The sequence below is a fragment of the Echinops telfairi genome, unplaced genomic scaffold (genome assembly GCF_000313985.2).
Source record: "Echinops telfairi isolate 266 unplaced genomic scaffold, ASM31398v2 ScPeMD7_7457;HRSCAF=8495, whole genome shotgun sequence".
Taxonomy (NCBI): domain Eukaryota; kingdom Metazoa; phylum Chordata; class Mammalia; order Afrosoricida; family Tenrecidae; genus Echinops; species Echinops telfairi.
In genome coordinates this window covers 10,807,076-10,827,338 of record NW_022111357.1, presented here as the reverse complement: position 1 = coordinate 10,827,338, position 20,263 = coordinate 10,807,076, and the positions used below count along the sequence as shown (strand labels likewise).

At 50.4% G+C, this 20,263-nt stretch overlaps 1 protein-coding gene across 1 annotated transcript in view; it reads right to left on the bottom strand.

The window, feature by feature from the left end:
• Nucleotides 1-20,263, bottom strand: part of CSMD2 (CUB and Sushi multiple domains 2) — a 734,077-nt gene that overhangs the window by 256,473 nt on the left and 457,341 nt on the right. The window contains exons 17-20 of the mRNA XM_045298912.1: nt 4,808-4,946; nt 3,597-3,784; nt 2,788-2,976; nt 2,498-2,614 (exon numbers count right to left, since the gene is read on the bottom strand). Coding sequence (XP_045154847.1) covers nt 2,498-2,614; nt 2,788-2,976; nt 3,597-3,784; nt 4,808-4,946 — 633 coding nt within the window. The remainder of the gene's footprint in view (nt 1-2,497; nt 2,615-2,787; nt 2,977-3,596; nt 3,785-4,807; nt 4,947-20,263) is intronic.

The following is a 20,263-nucleotide window of genomic DNA, read 5'->3' as shown; positions in this document are numbered from 1 at the left end:
GCCAGGTTAATAGAACAAAGTGTTTTTGCGTTGATGGAGTACTTGAGTAGAGGCCCAATGTCAATCTGTTACCTTAATACTAAACCTATAAATATATGCACATAGATCTATTTCCCCATTGTCATATATAAATATATTTAATATGTACATGTCTCTACAGGGCTTCCAATGGCTCTTTTTCCACCCACCTCTTTGGAAGCTGATGGCCAGGCCTTTCTTTTGTGTCTACCCGGGAAGGACTCAAACCAATAACCTGTTGTTAATCTCATAGCGACCCTCTGTGGGTTTCCGAAACTGGAGTAGAAAACCCAGTCTTCTCCTGAGGAGCTGCTGGTGGTTTCAAACTGCTGACCATTTGGATCACAGCCTAACGCATAACCACTACGCCACCAGGACTCCTATAAAACTATGTACGCACATTCCTTTATAAAGTTATTCCTGCCCCTACTTCTCAATTCACTGCAACTACTTCTGTGGGTCCTTTCAATAGTTGTACCATACAGTGATGCAAGACTTCCTGATTGAGGGACAGTTGAATAGTTTCTAATTTTTTTCAATAAAATAAACCATATTCAGGGGGCAGCCTTGTAGCTCAATCTTAACGTCTAATTGATTTACCTCAAGTCCTAAGAAGAGGAACTGCCATGTTCTGAGCCACAGACAGTTTTGAAACTCTTGGCTCCGATTGTCCGATCACCCAGAGGAAAGTGTGAATCGTGCTACACAAATGCCAGCAGTGTCTCACTTGACCCAGCGCTGACCTTCGCTGACCCGGGAAGATAGAGCAAGGGCATTTCACGGGGTGGAATTCTCTTTTCCTTCATTATGAGTGGTTTCCGTTTGTATTGTCTCTACTGTGACATGCTCCTGTGGAGCCTGGGTCATTTTACAGGCTGTGGGATCGGGCATCTTTGTCTTACTGGTTTTGAACAGCCCCGGACGTATCAGGATAGTAAACCTTAGTCCATTACAAATGCTGCAAATATTTTGTGTGTTTGCTCTCTGCCTGGGTGTTTCGATAGGCTTTGGGGGAGGGGACCATAAATCCACTCCAAGCTTTCATAAATCCGCTCTGGTGTTGTTTGTTGTTGGGATTCTGCTTTGGCTATTCCCCCTGACAGGCTTTTCCGCTCCTCCTGAGGTACACCGGTCCTGCTTGCCTGGTGTTGGCATTTATGTGGTTAAGTGGATGAGGGATGGATGCGATTGTTTCTCCGTTCTTTCCAGATGGTTAAGCCGGCTGCTTTAACACCATTTATTAAACGATCCATCCTCTTGTCAACAGATCAGAAATGACACTTTAATCATACACTCAATCACGGATTCACAGGCCGGGGTGTGCGTGCACACACACAGCATACAAGCACAAGAATCTAATTTTGGCCCTTTATACACCTCCTCCCCATTTGTGTGTTCACTCCTGCTTGTATCACACCTAAAATTATTGAACAACGTTTCAATATCTGGAAGGGTTACTTTTTCTTAATATCTATATGTTTTAATTTTCTTGGCTCTTCTACAAGCTAATTCTACTAGATCCGAGGTCTTCATTAAGGCATGTGTCCCAAGGACCAGTGGTGCATTCTGAAGGCACACGTGCTGGTCTTCACCGGGAGCACACACAATCAGGCGCTCTGGGCGAGGTGCTAGGCATGAGTAGATTTGCCCAAGTGCAGTGGGGGTGGAAATGGGGGGCTGGGTAAGAGCCAGGAGCCAAGATAGCCGATGAACTGAGGAATCGGAGTCTGTGGGTAGAGACCATGATTATTTTTCACACGCAGCTGCAGTGCCTGCCCCGTAGGTGGCTTTCAATAAATACGCGTTACAGGCATGACGATATTCATTAGCGCTTATTTATAACCCAAATCTTTATTTTGAACGTGGACCCCTAGAAAGCACTTGTCTTTGGCTAGCGGTGACAATAGTTGAGCCTGGTGAGGAATAGGGACACCTGTGAGGCTAGGAACAGTGGCCCCACACCACAGGGCTCCTTACAGGGGCGCAGGGGGTGACGGTGTCTAGGACATGAAGGGGCTCAGAAAGGATGTGGGAAAACTCCGTTATCTTTCTGTTCAAGTTTTCCAAGACATTTTGAGGCCCTCTTGTACTTGGCACAGGTTGTCAGGAGAGACCAGCCCCCATAGAAGGACATTGTGTTTGGAAGACCTTCGAAGCGATGGACAGACACAGGGACTACCACCACGGACTCACACGTGGCCGTGGTTGAAAGGAGGGTGCCGGACTGGGCAGTGTCCATGCGGTTCCTAAGAGCCGGAACCTGCTTGAGGGCACCTAACAGCAGTGGCTCAGGTCACTCCCCACATGGAAACTCCAAGATTCATCAATTTGGTGGTTCGAAGGCATGGTAAGCTATTGGCAATTTTCCCATGGGTGGAAGAATTCAGATTGGGTCCAGAGGTCACATTGGCGTGGCTTTGACATGGGGCCCTGACCGGGTCACATCCCAAACCGGGGTGGGGGCCAGCCACTCACTCACCCTTGCCGTGGGACGTTTCAATGACCCAGGTGCAGTTCAAGTTGTTAGGGTAGAAGTCAGGGAAGCCAGGTGATAAGATTGTTCCACTGGAGCCTTGAATGAAGCCCCCACAGAGCGCTGGGGAGGAGGGAAGAGAGCAGTGACGGCCAGGCCAGGGCACCCCACCCCTCCTCCACAGATCCTGCCTCCCCCCTCCCCTCCTCCCTTCTTACGAGCGGAGGAGGTGGGCGAGCTAGTGGCCCTTCCCGCTCCTGGCCTTTCTCCTCAGCGCCCTTGCTGGCGTGCCTCACCTTCACAGCTGGGCAGGGCCCGGCTCCACTGGAAGTTGGGTTCACACTCCAGGGGCTCCCCATCGCTGAGCGTGTAGCCCGAGTCGCAGCTGAAGGTCACCAGGGCGCCGACGTAGAAATCATTCCCATGGCGCTGCCCGTTGACAGGGATCCCCGGGTCCAGGCAGTGGTCGGACTGCAGCGTGATGGCTGGAGAGGAGAGTCCACAGGGGAACAGAGGGACCCGGCTGACTCACCAAAGCCACGGAGGCGTGTGTCCCTGGTTGACCAAAAGGCTGGAGCTGCCGAAGGCTACCCACTCATCAAGTGGGTTGCTCGGTTTAGCTGGGAGGGTGCTTAGAGACCTCTCTGCCAGGTGCTACAGTGGAGGGATTCGAACGTGCAAGGAAATGGCCTTCGGCGCTTGTCTGCAAAGCATTACGGGGACTCTACCCCTTCAAGTCCCAACACTGAGGGTGAACTTGGCGGGGGAGGGTGATGATGGGACACTGGGTAAGTGAGCAGGGAGATTCCATCTCCCCCGTCCATCTGGCACTTTCTCCCCCAAGGGTCCACACAGCAGCACACAACCATGTGTCCACAGAAGCGTCCACACGGTGTGTACCAGAGGACAGGCCCACGGGCCACCAGCCACCATTGTTTCCCAAAGGCTGAGAGTGACTGTGACGCTCCCTCCCCTGAGGGTGCACCTCCTCCAGAAGCGTGGCTGCACAGAGATCAGCAGGGGACGGCGCCGAGTTGGGGACATCCTGGAGGAGTCACTCTGGGCCAGCCCTGCTGCCTGCCCCCTTGGGCCCTCTGAGACTCACTCTCATAGCGTAGCTGGAAGCCGATGTCGGAGTGACTCTTGTCTGTCGAGAAGAGGAGGTAGAGGTAGTTGCTGGTGCTGATGAGGAACTGAGGGACCTGGGTCCCGTGGTAAACCCCGATCAGGGGCGCCGAGTAGGTCCGTCCATCTCGCACCTCAAGGGTGTCATAGTTGACCTCGGTTTTAAACCTGCCAAAAGATGCATGAGAAGACGCCTTGAGGAAATCAGCACTGATGGCTCTCCAGAGGCCCAACGGCCCCACCAGACCCAGGGCTTCAGAAGAGCCACTTAATTGTGGTGGGCTGGGGATGTTTCTTACTCAGCATGGCTCGATTAACTAGCAAGACATCAGGGCCATTGCTGCTTTCGCTATGCCCCTCCTCTTTCTGCTGTCGAACACCCCTGCCTCGGCCCCTCTTTAGATGCAGAAGCACCATCACAAGAACGAGCCTCGCGGTGTTGGAATGTTCCAGGCCAGGGCCAAACCTCTCCTCTATAGCTTTTTGTTTGGAATGACCTCTGAGTTAAGAATGGTGCCCCCTGCCACCCTCCCCCATTTTTAAAGGTTTGGGGGGAAAAACGAATTTTCAGCAGGGACTCAAAAGTGGTCAACACAATCTAAAGTATTTACTGTGTGGTAAATACTAATATTTATCTTTGCACGTGTATGTGATCAGCTGTTACTGTCAGCCATGAATGCTCTATCCTGAAGTAGTGTATGCACATGTCTGGGGTCTGCAGTCACCACCCAGTAGGCATAACCGGGGTGGTGGTGGGGTGGCGGTGCAAGAAGTGGGCATCTGAGTAGGGTTTGGACCAGGGGTCAGGGAGGCTGCCATCCCAATGAAGCATTTCATAGTTATACTTTTTACATGGTAAAGCCATGCTTCTTTTTTATTTATTATGTATTTATTTTTTTACAGCCATGTTTCTAACACCTGAAAGCACGTATCCTCTCATGCCGCCTCCTTGGCTCCAAGCCCACTCCTCATGCCACCATGGTTCCCTAGACAAAGCCCACGACCAACACAGAACCAACCCCACCTGGCAAAGCCAGTGATCTCTCTCCCTGCCCGGGGCGGTCCGCAAGAGTGTGCTCTGATGTTGCTGACACACCAGCGTTGTATCTGGCCCACAGCCCACATTGGTTCCCTCCTGTGCCATGCCATTGCTTAGAAACCAGCCCCTGGTTCCGGAGGTCATAGAAGTACCTGTCAAAGGTGATTTTGATGGGGTAGCCTGGCCGGGCTTCGATCACCCAGGCACAGCTCAAAGCATCCTTGTAGAAGCCAGGCCAGCCTGGAGAGAGGACGGTGCCACTGGGAGAGGTCAGGTGACCACCGCAGGGAGCTGGGGGGAGGGGGGAGAGAAGCAATTTTCTTGGAGGTTGTCAAATCCACACACGCGCACACACACACACACACACACACACACACAGCCTCTTGATAAAACGTGTCGGCCAGCAAAAACTGGTGGTGGGGGGGTGGGAGGTGTTGTTTGTTTATATGGAGAATGACATGAACTGCAATGTGTCCATTTTGTCAACTGGGGCCTCTGGGGAGCTGCCCGTTACATCACCCGGCGTGTTCTTGTGGGCCAGAGAAGGGCTGCAGTCACAGCTCACACGTGGGTCCCTCTGGTTTCTTCTTTGCTCCTGACTCAGTTGTCAGGCTTCCAGGAGAGGCATAAAACCGGCCCGTCCAGGGACCTGAGTCACCCGGGGGCGTGGCCAGAACCCTGGTGCTCAGCCCGGAGCACTGCCACACGGTTCCTCTCTGCGCCACGGAGATGGGGGTACGCATAGAGGAGTCGGAGCACTTCATATTGGTCCTTTGGTGACCGCCTCACTTCACCCAGTCGCAAGTCCCCAAAGCTCCCTCTTGCCATAGCCTGTCTCAGGACTTCATGTCTCCTTCTGGGTCACACTGCATGCACTGGTCTGCTCCCAGATGGAGTTTCCGTCTCCGCAGCCCCGTGGAGGTTGCATTCGTTGGCGTGACCGGAGGGCAGCAGGTTTTCTGGCCGAGTGTGTCTACTCCGCACTTTGCCGACGCATTTACCTGGGGTGGGTGTTCAGGCTGTTTCCCACCTGCATGGACGGTGAATGGCGCCCCACCGAACACCAGGGCACGTGTCTGTGTGTGCGGCGGCTCCGACGTCTCTTGGGCGTGGACCTAGGAGTGGAATCGCTGGCTCATGTGTTCCAGTTTGCTTCTTTTGAGGGCCACCAGAGGTTCTACCTACCACTTTGCATTGCGACCAGCCACGGAGGAGGGACGAAGCATATTTCTGTCTCACACAACGGGATATCGCCAGCATGGACCACAGTATGTGGCACTCTGAATGGCTGACTACGTGATTGAGTGAAGGGATGAATGAATGTGGGTCGTGGCAGGTAACTCCAGTAGGTGCTGGATGGCATAGACGTACCTCAGGGCTGGCTCTGATCTTGCAAAACCTGTCCTGTCAGACCCCTGGCATCTCTTTGCCCCTGTCTAGCTTTCTCATTCTTACCGATGTCCTTCCTGTTACTCCTGCCTCTTCCTGCAGCCGGATCTCCACGCGCTGTTCCCTCACTCCTCCTTCAGCGCACATTATAGACTTCCTTGCCCGACCCATTTAGACATTATGCAGAGCCACACGACTGCCTTGGCTCATAAGACGAGGGCACGCCCACCCACCTCGGAACTTCAGGAGCCAGTGCCCGGCCTGCAGTTGCCTTTTCCTGCTCTGCGACCGTGGAAGCAAGTGTCAAGATGGGAGTCCCACCAGCCTGGTCTCCCAGCGATTCTATAGACCGGAGCACTTGAAAGATCATGCTCAGTGTACAGCAATTTTGTAAACAAATTGCTTTACACTGATTTAAATATCTTTCAAATATGTTATGCAAAATAATACAGTGTCTGATCTGAAATGTATCAAAAGAAGAGAAATAAATTCATATAAATGAAAAAAAATGATAAAATTAAAAAAAATTTTTTTTAAAAGATCATGCTCAGCATGTGGCTCCAGTCGCTTGCGTGATCTATAAACTCCTGTCCTTTAAGCGAGTACGGGTTTGGGTTATTTTTGATCATAGACTCACCTAGCCCTGGAGGAGCCCTGGAGGTGCTTTCAGGTAGGCCGTGGACTGCCACTCACACGTTTGCTGAGACAGAGATGAGGCTCTCTGCTTCCGGAAAGATCTACCCCCGAAACACTGTATAGGTTACTATGAGTCGGAATTGACCCAATCAATGGTAGTTTTGGGGGCTCATACAGCTCTTATCCCGATCCATCCATCCATCCATTGTGTCAAGCATATTTGTACATTTGTTGCCACCGTTGTTTTCAAAACATTTTCTTTCTACTTGAGCCCTTGGTATCAGCTCCTCTGTTTTTCCCCTTTCCTCCCCCACCCTCCCTCCCTCATGAACCCTTGATAATTTACAAATTATTATTTTTTTATGTCTTACACTGATCGTTGTCTCCCTTCACCCACTTTTCTGTTGTCCATCCCCTGGGAGGGGGTTATATGTACATCTTGTGATCAGTTCTCCCTTTCTCCCCTCCCTTCCCCTTTAACCAAACCCATGGGGCATTGTTGGCTCAGTGCCTTCCATGCAGGAGAGCTGGGCTCAGGTCCAGGCCTCTGCGCCTCATGATGACCCACCACGTGTCCGTCAGGGGAGAGTGGTGTGTTACTACGGTGCAGAACAGGTTTCAGGAGAGCTCCCAGACTCAGGGCTCCAAACAGAGGCCATGCGATCTACTTCTGAACATCAGCCAACGGAAATGCTGCGGACACCGCAGTCTGACCCCAGGGATCGTGCAGCGCTGGACCCTGTTTTGTTCTGTTGTGCATGGTTTGGCCATGCAGGAGACAGAGGCAGTTCTCCAGCATGACACACACTCTTATGAAGTTCCTTGTGATTTCCCTTTTACTGAGGAGAACTCTGGGGCCCTGTTGATGAAGAGATGAGGTTAAAAACACAGAATCAGCAAAACTTAGAACGGAGACTCCCCGGAGACCTCTGGCTGCCTGCACATAGTAGGAGCGCTGACAGGCATGAGCCCAGGCAGACTGAGAGCTGACTACGTGGCAGAGTTCCACGTGGATGGTCCTGGTGACCCTTGCAAGAATCAGAGGCAGATGCTATTATTATCCTCATTTTACAGGTGGAATTTATTACCCCATTTCCAGTAATGGAGGCTTGGAGAAACCAGGTAATTACACTGCACTTACATCACACACGGAGCGAGTAAATTGCATATGGTTATTGTCACTTCTGGGTAACCCCAGTTTGTAAGACCTGTCACTGAAACCAGGGAAAATGATGTACTCTCAAGTCTCTAATGCACATGCAAGACCTTGGAGGTGCAGGGAGCACCCAGCCCCATTGCTGTCCCCTTGGGAACCAATTTCAGCAGTGACGGGGGCATCTTTCTTAGCTTCAGTTCAGCCCTGGTGTCCCAGCCTCTCTGCTGGACTGTGATCTCCCCACTTCATTCCCAGGAAGCCAAAGGTGATATCATCACCATTGCCTGTTTAGGTGACTCTCTATTCAAGCTATGCATCAACAAAATGATCTGTGACACGTCAGGTGCGGGCTGGGGGTGGTGGTGCCGGGGATGTAATTCCCTTAGTGGTTGTTATTTGTTTTCTTTCTCTGCCTTCCCGTGACTCCGTTGGCTATTTAGTCTTTTCCTCTTGTTTCTGTGGTTACCCAATAGCCTCTCTATCCACCCAGTCCTCCACTCTCTACTGTTCATTTTCACACTCAAGGCAAGGGTGGGCGTTGCTGGGCCAGGAACCCTGGCGGCGTGTGTGGTTAAGGGCATGGCTGCAAATGGAAAAGTCTGTGGTTTGAGCCCCACAGACACTGCTATGCGGGCGAGCAGACCTGGGGATCTGCTCTTGAGAAGACGACAGCCTACTGCGTCCTTGGGAGGAGTCCTGCTCTCCCGGAGGGCAGCGTGCCCTGAGTGGGAGCTAACTTGGTGACACCGGATAGCTACCTGGCAGAGATTAGAAGAGAAATTCCTAAATGCATACCACTTGGACATTTGGAAAGATGCTCAACCTCATTCTTAGTGAGAGAAATGTATATAAAAATATGATTTCTCATCTATCAAATCAGTACCAACCCAACTTAGATGACACACACGGCTACAGGGAAGCAGGCATTCTCGTGTCACGTTAGCAGAAACGCAAAGGGGCACCTCCCTATGGAGATGGGATTCGGCAATATCCAGCAATTCTACTTCTGAGATCCTATCCCGATGATACACTGGCAAAATGAGCAAGAAACACACACACACACACACACACACACACACACACACACACACGCTGTTTGTTCTTAGGTGTGGGTGAGTAGGTTCTGTCTCATAGTGACCGTATGATCAACAGACTGAAATCCTGCCCGGCCTCGCGCCATCCTTTCAGTTTTGTTGTTGTGTTTACGTCCATTGCTGTAGCACTGTGTCAGTTCCTCTTGCTGAGGGTCTGACTCTTTCTCATTGACCTGCGATGTCATCAAGGAGAGCTTCCAGCATCACGGCTACATGCAAGCCATCACAGTATGACAAGATGACAGATAGTGTGTACATAACATGTACACACACACGCACACACACACACACACACGCACACACCCCTCTATTCCTCACAGACTATCTTTTGGTTTTTATCCAAAATGGGTCTTATAGCCTATCGTATTGGTTATGCAGTATTTTGCATTTATAGCCTCAGTGAAGTCGAGTGTGAGACTTTTTCACACATTAACCATGTGCTGCTGGCAGTAAGAAGTGAGGAGGGAGCGGTGGTTAGGGCCATGTGTCAATTACACTGCATCACGATTCTCGCGGATGCACTGGCAGTGATGTAGCTATGTCATCTGACAGTTATGTAATTTTGTGGTACAATGTGACCAACCTCCATGTTGCATAACAGTCTGGTCTTTGAAATGCATTCACATCAATATTTCTACACAGGGCAGGATTCTTTGCAAAGCAAAAGAACGGAAGTAGCTTAAATGTTCAGCTAAAGCAGACTGAACAAACTAGGGTAATCCACAACATGGAGTCTTCACACAGCTAAAAGTTGAACCAATAAAAGCCAAACCATGATAAATGGAGAAGACATCGACACTCTCAGAATTTCATTTTCTGTGACTCACAATCAATCCCCATGGGCGCAGCTGTCAAGAAATCAGATAACGTATTGCCTGGAGCAAACCTCTGTAAGTGTTCAAAAGCAAGGAGGTGACGTTGACCCAGACATGGGATCTTCCAGTGCCTCGTATGCACGGGCGAGCCGGACAGCAAATCCGTCAGAACGCCGGGGCACCAGACGTCTGACCCTGGTGGAGAACACCAAGGGCATCACGACTTGAGTCAGGTGCACTCCAGTCCTCAGAGTGACCACTCTCCTTTTTAACCATTTACTGCCCAAAGAACGAACAAATCTGTTTTCGAAGAAGTACAGTCCGAGTGCTCTTTATAAGCAAGGATGGTGCGATTTTGTCTCACTTCCTTTGGACATGTTACCAGGCGGCACCCGTCCCTGGAGGAGGTCATTATGTGTGGCAAAGGAGAGGCTCAGTGCACGAGAGGGACTGACACCGTGGCTGCACCGACGGGCTCAAACAGAGCAATGACTGAGAGGATGGCTTAGGACTGGGCAACAGTCGAGTCTGTTGTACACAGGGTTGCTATGAGCTGCAACCCAGTCAGTGATACCTGGAAACAATGATTGTGGGGCTGGCCCAGAACTGGGCAGGGGTACATTCTGTTGTACACAGGGTCACTATGTGTTGGGGCCACTCAACGGGGCCTAAAGGCAACAACAAAGTAGAATGAGGAATATCTATATAATGTTTTGAAGTGATCTCTAAAATACATGGTTAAGTGAAAAGAATCCACGCAGAGACTAGCAGACATAGCCTGATTTCATTTATCTAAGAAGGGGATGGGACACACACACATCAGCTTGTCCCAAATCACTGAAGACAAAGCAGATGCATAAGCAAATGTGGTAAAGAAAGCTGATGGTTCCGGCTATCAAAAGATATAGAGACTGGGGTCTAAAAGGGTTGAAGATAAATAAGCAGCCATCTAACTGAGAAACAACAAAGCCCACATGGAAGAAGCACACCAGCTTGTGAGATCATGAGGCATCGAAGGGATCAGGTATCAGGCATCTAAAACCAAAAAAATCATAGCGGTATAAATGACGGGCAGTGCAGAGTGGGGACCCAGGGCCCATCTGTGGGTAATTGGACATCCCCTTGCAGAAGGGTCGTGGGGAGAAGATGAGCCAGTCAAGGTGCAGTGTAGCAATGATGAAACATACAACTTTCCTCTAGTTCTTGAATGCTTCCTCTCCCTTACTATCATAATCCCAATTCTACCTTACAAATCCAGTTGGACCAGAAGATGTACACTGGTACAGATGGGAACTGGAAACACAGGGAATATAGGACAGATGAACCCCTCAGGACCAGTGGTGAGAGTGGTGATACTGGGAGGGGTGGAGGGAAGGTGAGGGAGAAAGGGGGGACAGATTACAAGGATATACATATAACTTCCTTCCTGGGGTACAGACTGAAGAAATGGGTGAAGGGAGAGACATCAGACAGTGTAAGATATGACAAAATAATAATAATTTATAAATTATCAAGGGTTCATGTGGGAGGGTGAGCGGGGAAGGAGGGGAATAATGAGGAGCCGATATCAAGGGCTCAAGTAGAAAGCTAATGTTTTGAGAATGATGATGGCAACAAATGTATAAAATGCTTGACACAATGGATGTATGTGTGGATTGTGATAAGAATTGTACAAGCCCCAATAAAAATGATTTAGTTAAAAAAAGAAAAGGAAAGGCAAAGCAATGAAAGAGTCAACTCAAACCCAACTGTTTACCTGTGGGTAGAGTGGAGAGAAACTAGACTTCTCAGGACAGACCTTCTCTGACAGATTTCACTTTGGAACTCTGTGGACACCTGCTGCACTTAGAAAGAAAGATGAACTCTGATGAGCAAGGCAAGTAAAAGTGCGCTGAAATAAGTGAGCATCTTGCTGGATCCACTGGTGACAAAACCCCACGCAAAGCCACTTGTCAAAAAGACTAGAAAGCCTAGGAATTGAATAGCCCACCTTGAATAGGACATGGAGACAAAAACAGGCCCAAAAAGAAGGGGAAAATGAGACCAAAGCCTCAGTTTTGGTAAAACATGGTTAATGGGAGCAATCTCTGAGACCCGAGAGTCACCTGGACTGCCCTGATTTGCTGGGTCTTGCAGGACAAAATGCAGCCCCGCTCCCTCTCTATCGGATCTTTCAGCGGGAGATGTTGAGTGCTGCTTTCTGACAGGCTCCACCTTGCACAGGTTCCAGCTTTGACAGATTTTCCCGCACTAGTCTTCTGAGAGGCATGGCTAGGCATCATGGGAGCCCACAAAAGAGAACTGACGTTGGTGACGTTGGGCACTGGGACTTCCAGCCAGACTGACATGAGACATAGATGTGACAGAGAAAATTAAGATAGAAAAAGTGATCTTCGGGTAGACGTAATATGAACCCATGGTGTATTCTAAGGAGCCTTAGTGGCACTGTCAGGTAAGTATTGAACTGCTAACCACAAGGTCAGTGGCTCAAATCCACCAGCCCACTCCTTGAGAGAAAGATGAGGCTGTTTATTTACTGAGAGATTCACAAGCTCGGGAAACTTACATAGGTTCACTGCGGGTTGGAACCGGCTCCATGGCTGGGGGTGGGGTTTGGCGAAGGGCATGTTATCTTTAGAGAGACCTTTCTAGCTCTGTTCAGTGAAAAGGTTTAGAAACAGGGCCCACTCTGGTCATAGTAAGCACTTCCAGCGCCCAGATCTAAACGATCGTTTCTGCTAATAGGAACCAGAGCTCCTTGGGGGAAACGGCTCATTCTAGGTCAGAGGCAAACGTGTATCAGATGAGGGTGGGCACTGAGTCCAATTAGAAAGCAAGGAAGCTGTCAAGATGACGTGGTGTAGGACCGAACTTCAACAGCCTCCTACAGGCCAACGAGGCAATTTGAGGCCAATCAGAATAATAACTGCAATAAATTGAAATGCACAAAATACCTTCAAGTCCACTGGGCTGTAATGACATTTTAAAACGTTCAACTTTGAAAGACAGGAGGTCACCAACTCTTCAGTAAGAAAAAAGTGGTAAGGAGGGGAAATAATGAAGTATTTCCTGTGCCTTTTGTGAGTGGTACCGAAAGGCAGTTGGTGAGAGTCAGTTTCCTTCATAGAGGCATTTCAGCATATGATTGAAGGTAAAAGGAAAAACTGTGACTGCTTTGGCGATTGGGGGCCATACTCATCAATGGCTCCTGACAGTCTCCAAATAGAGACCACGTGACACACGTAAAGTGTGTGAATTGTGGTGCTGGTGAAAAGCACGGAAGTACCACGGGCTGCCGAAAGAACAAACCGAATCTCTCTGGAAAAGTACTGCCAGGACGCTCCTTAGAAGCAAGAATGGCGAGGCTTCCTCTCATGTACTTTGGGAGCCTTGTCGGGAGACACCAGTCTCTGGGGAGGCCATCACACTTGCTAAAGGAGAGGGGCCATGAAAGGAGAATGCCCCTGCTGAGACCGGCCGGCACAGCGGCTGCCACCATGGGCTCTCACTGAAGAACAGCCGTGAGGATGGTGCAGGCTGGGACAGCGTTCTACTCGGTGGTACATCAGGTGGCTCTGTGAGTCAGAACGGACTCCACTGCACCCAATAACAACAGACAGACATCATGTGCTTCGTCTTTCAACATGTGTGTGTATGTGTGTGAATTGTACATGTCCACAGAGGAACAGTAAATGTACACAGAGCAGATCACCAGCTTCATGTGCCACACTTCATATACATTTTGTTTCAACTCATCCACTGGACTTCCCTCAATGCAACCATTGATTCCACGTCTTCTCCTGTTTCCATTTCTAGTTCTCCTGCTTTAAGAACTCGTATACTTTGTCCTTGGGTCAAAGCTGCCCTTTTTATTATTAATTGTGATTTAATACATGTGTCATATCCTTCCATAGTTAATCACGTCAATCACAATGGTACAATCGCTACGACAATCAGTTTCCAAACACTCGTTTTCTAGAAGGACTCCTTGACATCGTCTCCCTTGTATCCTGCCGCCACCACTGGACCCCATGTCCCTGGAAACCCCGATTCTACTTGACATCGTCTCCCTTGTATCCTGCCGCCACCACTGGACCCCACGTCCCTGGAAACCCCGATTCTACTTGACATCGTCTCCCTTGTATCCTGCCGCCACCACTGGACCCCACGTCCCTGGAAACCCCGATTCTACTTGCTGTCCCTATAGGTGCAACAATCCTGGGTTTCATTACCGAGAAATGGAAAACCATATAACACAGCTTCAAGAGTGTGTCTGTGAATGACGTAACAGCTCTGAGATGCACCCCAACATGAACATACAAAAAGCAAGCAAAACAGTACAAACCAAACACAAAGACAATTTTGGAAACCAGATCTGGTCCTGCCTGCATCATCTGGGAGAATCTACTGCCAAAGTTCTTCAACTGTTCAAGTCAGATCTATGCCTTTGATATTCTACACTTCCAAGAACTAGGTTTTGTAGCCACTTTCCTCAGGCGTGGCTATCAGATAAAACAGTCTCTGGGGTCTTAAAGGCTTGTCTCCGAGCAAGCAGCCATCTAAGTGAGATGTCAGCTAGGTCTACATGGAAGAAGCACACCAACATCAGTGACCGAAGGACTGTAGACCATATAACCGAAGTCACAGGAGAGATGAGAATCGGAGCCTGAATGGTGAGGATCCGGTGTGCAGAGGCGATGGATGACGGTGAGAGCCCAAGATGCATTTGTGGGACTACCTAGGAACTAAGCCTCCAGTGAACTCCCTCTCCCCACAAAAGCTGCCCTTTTGATGCTGAGTGGTTGAATATTCTAATGCAGAGGTGAGTTCAGGTCCCCACCTGAAAGGTTGCCATGACCACTCTCTCTCCGACCAATAAGCCCCATCTCTTCTACGATTGCATCGTGCACTTATGCTGATGGCGGCATTGAGCCCCCCAGTGACACAGTCCTGCCAGAAATGGAACTGGATCTGACTCTCTCTCGAGCTTCCAGCCACATAAAGGAAATACTGTCTAAGAGGATGAGGACCGTGTTCAACGGCCTCTCAGGAAAGCAAGTAGCAGAATTCTGGCTTCAAGAGGCTCCTCGGCACAGATGGCCCAGTGTCTCTGACAAAACGATTGTAAGGGGCAGGTGCAGGAGCCTGTTGACTAAAGCAGACTTGAGAGACTTATCAACCACTTGCCATGCATGACACTAACTAGGATGGAGTTGAAAAACGACTGCAAATAATAATAACAAAACATGAGAAAATCATGAAAATTCTATTTCATTAAGTAATTATTCCTAATTTTTTGAGATAATAGAAGCCTGGTTATGTTTGAAAGAGCTCTTTTATCTGTTATGAATACAGACTAAAATGTGTGTAGATGAAATAATCCATCTCATACTTGTTTCAAAATAATCGCAGAGCAAGAGGGGTGGATAGGTAAGGGTGGCGCTGAGGCAACGTGGCTAGCCGTTCATAATTCATCAAACTGGGTGATGGGTGGATCGGAGCTCATTAGACTAGTCCTTGTTTTTGTATAGGTTTAACATTTTCCATTAGAAAAAGGTTGGGGAAAACAAAACGTACGAAAGAAAGAAAAAAGCGGAGATCCCCCCATGAATAGAGGGAGAAATTTGGCAAGAAGACCAGAGAGCCAATCCAGTGCCTGAGGCATCGTAGGTGCTCCATAAATATTTTATTAAAGGAATGACCTGTTCATTGGAAGTCGGAATTACTCGGCTTCTCACAAGGAGCTCGCGTTCTCTCTGAGGGTCCACCTACCTCTTTTGACGTTTGATGCTAAAACTATGCAAAGACTGGTGATGGTGATACTCAACTCACTGCCCTCGGGTCAGTTCTGACTCAGGGCAATCCTATATCACAGAGCAGAACTGCCCTTGTCCATTTGTGAGACTGGCACCTCCCTTACGGGAACAGAGAGCCTCATCTTTCTCCCTTGGAGCAGCTGGTGAGTTTGAATTGCTGGCCTCATGGCTAGCAGTCCCACTTGCAACCCAGTAAGCCACCAAGGCTCCTCAGGAAAAAATAACACGAAGACCTAGTTAAAACCCATTGAGCTCAACCGTGTGCCAGGCATTGGATTTCTGGAGAAGTTAGGTTACTGGATTTAAATCTGGGCTGTCTGGTTCCCGAATTTGCTCATCTAACCACTGCAGGTGGGTGTGAAATTGCCTTTTCTGATTACTGCTTCCTCAGTGGGGCTGCCATCAAAGGGTTTCAGACCACTAGCTGTCCTGAGCAAATGACCATAGACATGAAAACTCTCTCTAACTCTGAATCCTGTAGGGTGGCCTCCTATCTACTTCATCCCTGCCTCCCTGCTGTGTACCTCCACCACTCCCCTCCTCACCTCTGCTCCTTGCCTGCCTGTCTTCCATCACCTGGTAGAAGGACAAATGGAGAGGCCTCATCTGGTGGATAGAAGAGGTGGCTCTGGAGTCAGATGATTAGATTTGGATCTGACGGCCCCACTCACTTAGCTGAGCCACCTGGAGTTTGGTGATCACAGTACCTACCTCTCAGGGTTGTTGTGGGGAATCCAGGAGGACAATGAACGCCTAAATCCAACACATCACCTGCATTTAGCACACAATGAGCGCTCAGTTTTTGCTAGCTGGGTAATCTCGGGCAAGTCAAGTCACTTCTCTGCTTCTCACTTTTCTCAATTGATAGAACATAATACCATCTCACAGGCGTGACGTGAAGATCAGATGAGATGTCAGGCAGTCAATAACCAACTTTCACCATCTCCCTCGGAAGTCTGAGGACCAGCTTCCTCTCTTTTCTGTAGGACTTCCCTGGCCCCGACTTTGAACCGAATCACACGTGGGTCTTGGGATTTATTTCCACCTACCCTGCCTTCCTTTAAAACTTAAAAATGTGCACACTCACTGGAGAGAACTCAACTCCCCTCCATTGCGTGCATTGCCTGTGTCCTAAAAGCCGGGCCTGCTGGCCTTTGTCTCTTAATAGGGCGTTTAATTACCTTTATTGCCATAACTGTACGTTTGTCTTACTGCTGTCGTCTTGCTTTATGCTGTCAATTTCTGCTGTCTCCATGTTGTGTCCCGCCGCCTTTGTCTTTTGCAATAGGCAATATGTCTTCTTTGTTTTAATTTTCTGCTGGGACGCAGAAAGTGGACGAGCGGCTTCTCATTCTATTTGTGGACGCTCTTCGGTCTTTCTTCGGCGTGTTTGAAATCCTAGTCTCTCGAGTGACGTTCCTCAGGAAGCATGCAGTCAACGGTGCAGCAAGGGCCTGCGTGTGCATCCCCGCTCCAGCACTTGCAAGTGGGGAGCACCTTGACCCAGTGAGTTCCCTCTCCAAGCTCCAGTCGGGCTGGCTCCTAGCATGAATTCCTTGGCCAAGTGCAAGGCTGCAATGAGGGAGCACTTATAAAATGCTCTTGCCGCGCTATGCTTTTCCATAAAGGAGACAATCCAGAGGTGAATGTCTGGGAGACAAGACCTGGCACCCCTAAGAAGCTGCCTCTGCACTACCTGGAAACCTTTCTCAGGAAGTTTCTGATTTTAACCTGTGGATCCTCTGGGTCCTCTGTATTCCAGACTGGTCATGGTTGACTGCTGTTGAGTGGATCAGATGGTTGGGATCCATAAGGTTTTCAATGGCTTTCAGAAGTAGATCTCCAGGTCTTTCTGCCTCCTCCAAAAAACCCAAACTCACTTCCATCAGGTGATTCTGACTATAGGACAGAGCCAAACCGCCCCTGTGGGTTCTGAGGCTCACTCAGTTGTAATCGACTCGTTGGTGATGGGTTGAATGAGCCTCAAGTAATGAGGCTCAAGTAACGTTATTTCTGAAAAGGCAAACTTAAATCAAACTGGTATCAATTAAACGTCTGTCTTCCTCGCCTGTCACCATCCGGAAGCTCTGTTGGGCCCTGTTCAGCATCACGGTGACATGCACACGGCTCATGATAGACGGTGGCTGGGCATGAGGCACACTGCTGGAAATGGAACCTGGGGTCCCAGCGCCTGCTGGGAAGGTGAGAATTCTCCCGCTGCTCTGTCAACTTGAGATTAGGGGTTGGCGGACAACAGCCCTTGGGCTGGCTCCGGCCTGGCCATTGGTGTGGGGTCTCAGACTCCTTCCCTTGTGGAGGGCCGAGCTGAGTAGAGACCTTACCGTGGCAGCACTGAAAATACCTGTCCTTTTAGAAGAAAGGACGGCGACCCCTGCTCGACAGCCCCCGCATCATCACCCTTCTTCCTAAATTGAGGAGATGCAGCCATTTCCGCTTGTCCCCTGACAGCCTCTCCAGCTAAGTGGCTCTGAGCATCCACGAAAGGATGGTCTTTACAAGACCATTAGCCTCTGCAATTAATTGCCCACAAGGTGGGGACACTTCATCAAAACAAAAGCAGAAAGCACGGAGAAGACAAAGATGCTGATGACTCAGCACGCAGCTCTAAGGTTTGCACATGGGGCGGGGGAGGGTTGGGCAGAGAGGGGCAGGCTCCCCAGGGGTTCTCCATCCTGGGGCCCCTGGGTGCTACAAAGAGGCTTGGCTGCTACGCCAAAGCTTGGAAGTTTGAGTCTGCCCAGAAGTACCTCAAAAGAGAGGTTTGACCATCTTCTTCCCGACAGTCATGGGGACTCTGTGGTGAGCAGACTGCTCTGACCCCGTGGGGGGTGGGGGGTCCCTCCGAGTCAGAACTGACTCCATGGAAACCGCCCCACCCACCCACCCACCTACCCTCAGTGGCACATGGCTCTCATTTCCCCTGGGTGGTGCTGCTCCCGGAGAACCAGGCAGGCAGCAAATGCCCGTCAGTCTGTGGGCACATCCTGTGCCAAGCCAGAGTCTCACACAGGCTGCCCCTTATTTCCGGTAGTCCACTGCCCCCAGACCTACTGTGCTTCCCCTTCTAGGGGCAGAATGAACACCACAATTTTAATTTTTCAGCTAGGACATTTAATTTCATTCCATTTCCCTCATACGAGGAACTCATGATAGCGGCTCTCAGATCCACGATGAGAGATGGGCTCCTCTCTCGCTCACTCTCAGACGACCATGGGGGCTTCACTGCGCCTGTTGACCTAGGCAGGTGCTGACCCTGGAGGGCAGGAGGTGAAGAGACAATGACCCCGGAGGGCAGGGTCCGCTCCGACAGGACTGAGCCCCTGTAGATCTAGTTCAGGGGCACCAGAGACTTAGACCTTGGCCCTTGAAGGTCGACAATGTGGGTGGGGAGAGAGGTGAAGACAAAGGGTAGCGCTGCCAGGAAACCCGGACAAAGCAGTGTCTTTGCGGCCCCAGGTGTGCCCCTGGAGAACTGCGTCCCACGGCCCCAGGTGTGCCCCTGGAGAACTGCGTCCCACGGCCCCAGGTGTGCCCCTGGAGAACTGCGTCCCACCGAGTTTCCCTGGCTGCTCTCTGGGTAGACTGGCCTTGCCAACCTCTCAGCCACACCAGGACTCCCGTAAGGACAGGACACGTCTTGGCCCTGGTGGCCCCCAGCACCTACAGGCACCAGCAGAGCGGAGGCTGGGGGAAGTAGCAGCAAAGACACCATGGACCAGGTGGACTGACGGGAGGAAAGCCAAGGAGATCGGAGGGGAATGGCCAGTGCAAGGACAGACTGAGGGGGGGGCTCCGGAAGGACAGGTGACGAGATGCAAACCAGCCTGACTGTCCATCCTCCGGACGCTGGAGCCTGGAGGCTGCCACGCATGGTCACCTCGCTGCATCTGCAAACAGTCCGCCAGATAAGCTTGAGCACCCTGGCAGCTGATGAGGGAGCTGAGGCTCAGGGAGTGACACAACCTATCGGTTCTACAGCAGGGAAGCCTGGTGCCTCCTGAGGTGACTGACGACTCAGGTGTTCTGCTCCCCAGAGAGCAGACAGAGCAGGCTGTGTGGACCTCCTGATGGGAGCCTTGGAGAACCGAAGGAAAAGCTATTCTTCTCTTTGCACGGGCCGGGAAGACACCCGGATGGACTGGAAGCGAATCGCTTGCAGAACATATGGATTGATTGGTTGGCCTGATGATGGGGTGGCTAAAACCATCTTGAAATCATGCTCGCAGCAAGTCCTCACGGAGCACGACTTCCAGGCTCGGCACTGTGTGACGTGCTATTTGTGGGCAGGGCAGTCTTGTGAAGAAAGCACCGGCCTTGAACCTGAATTATTGAGATGGGGAAACTGAGGCCCGGAGAGGTCAAGTCCCTGGCCCAGAGTGACTCAGCTGGTGAATCACATGGTAGGGATGGCTGTGGTCAGGCCCTGCACCACTCTGCTTCTTCTGGGGGAGGCTCTAGCCTAGATCCTGCTGCAGTAAGGGGGCTGAGCCTAGCAAGGGTTGGGAGGATGGCATCGAACCGGGCACAGTGTGTCCTTGTGTTGTACACAGGGTCGTATGCGTTGAATGACTTGATGGCATCTAACAACAGCAATGCCTCGCTCATTCATTCACCCATGATCCATCACCCGGTGTTTACCAAACATTGTCCCCAGTGCCGAAGCACATGCTAATTGGGGGAT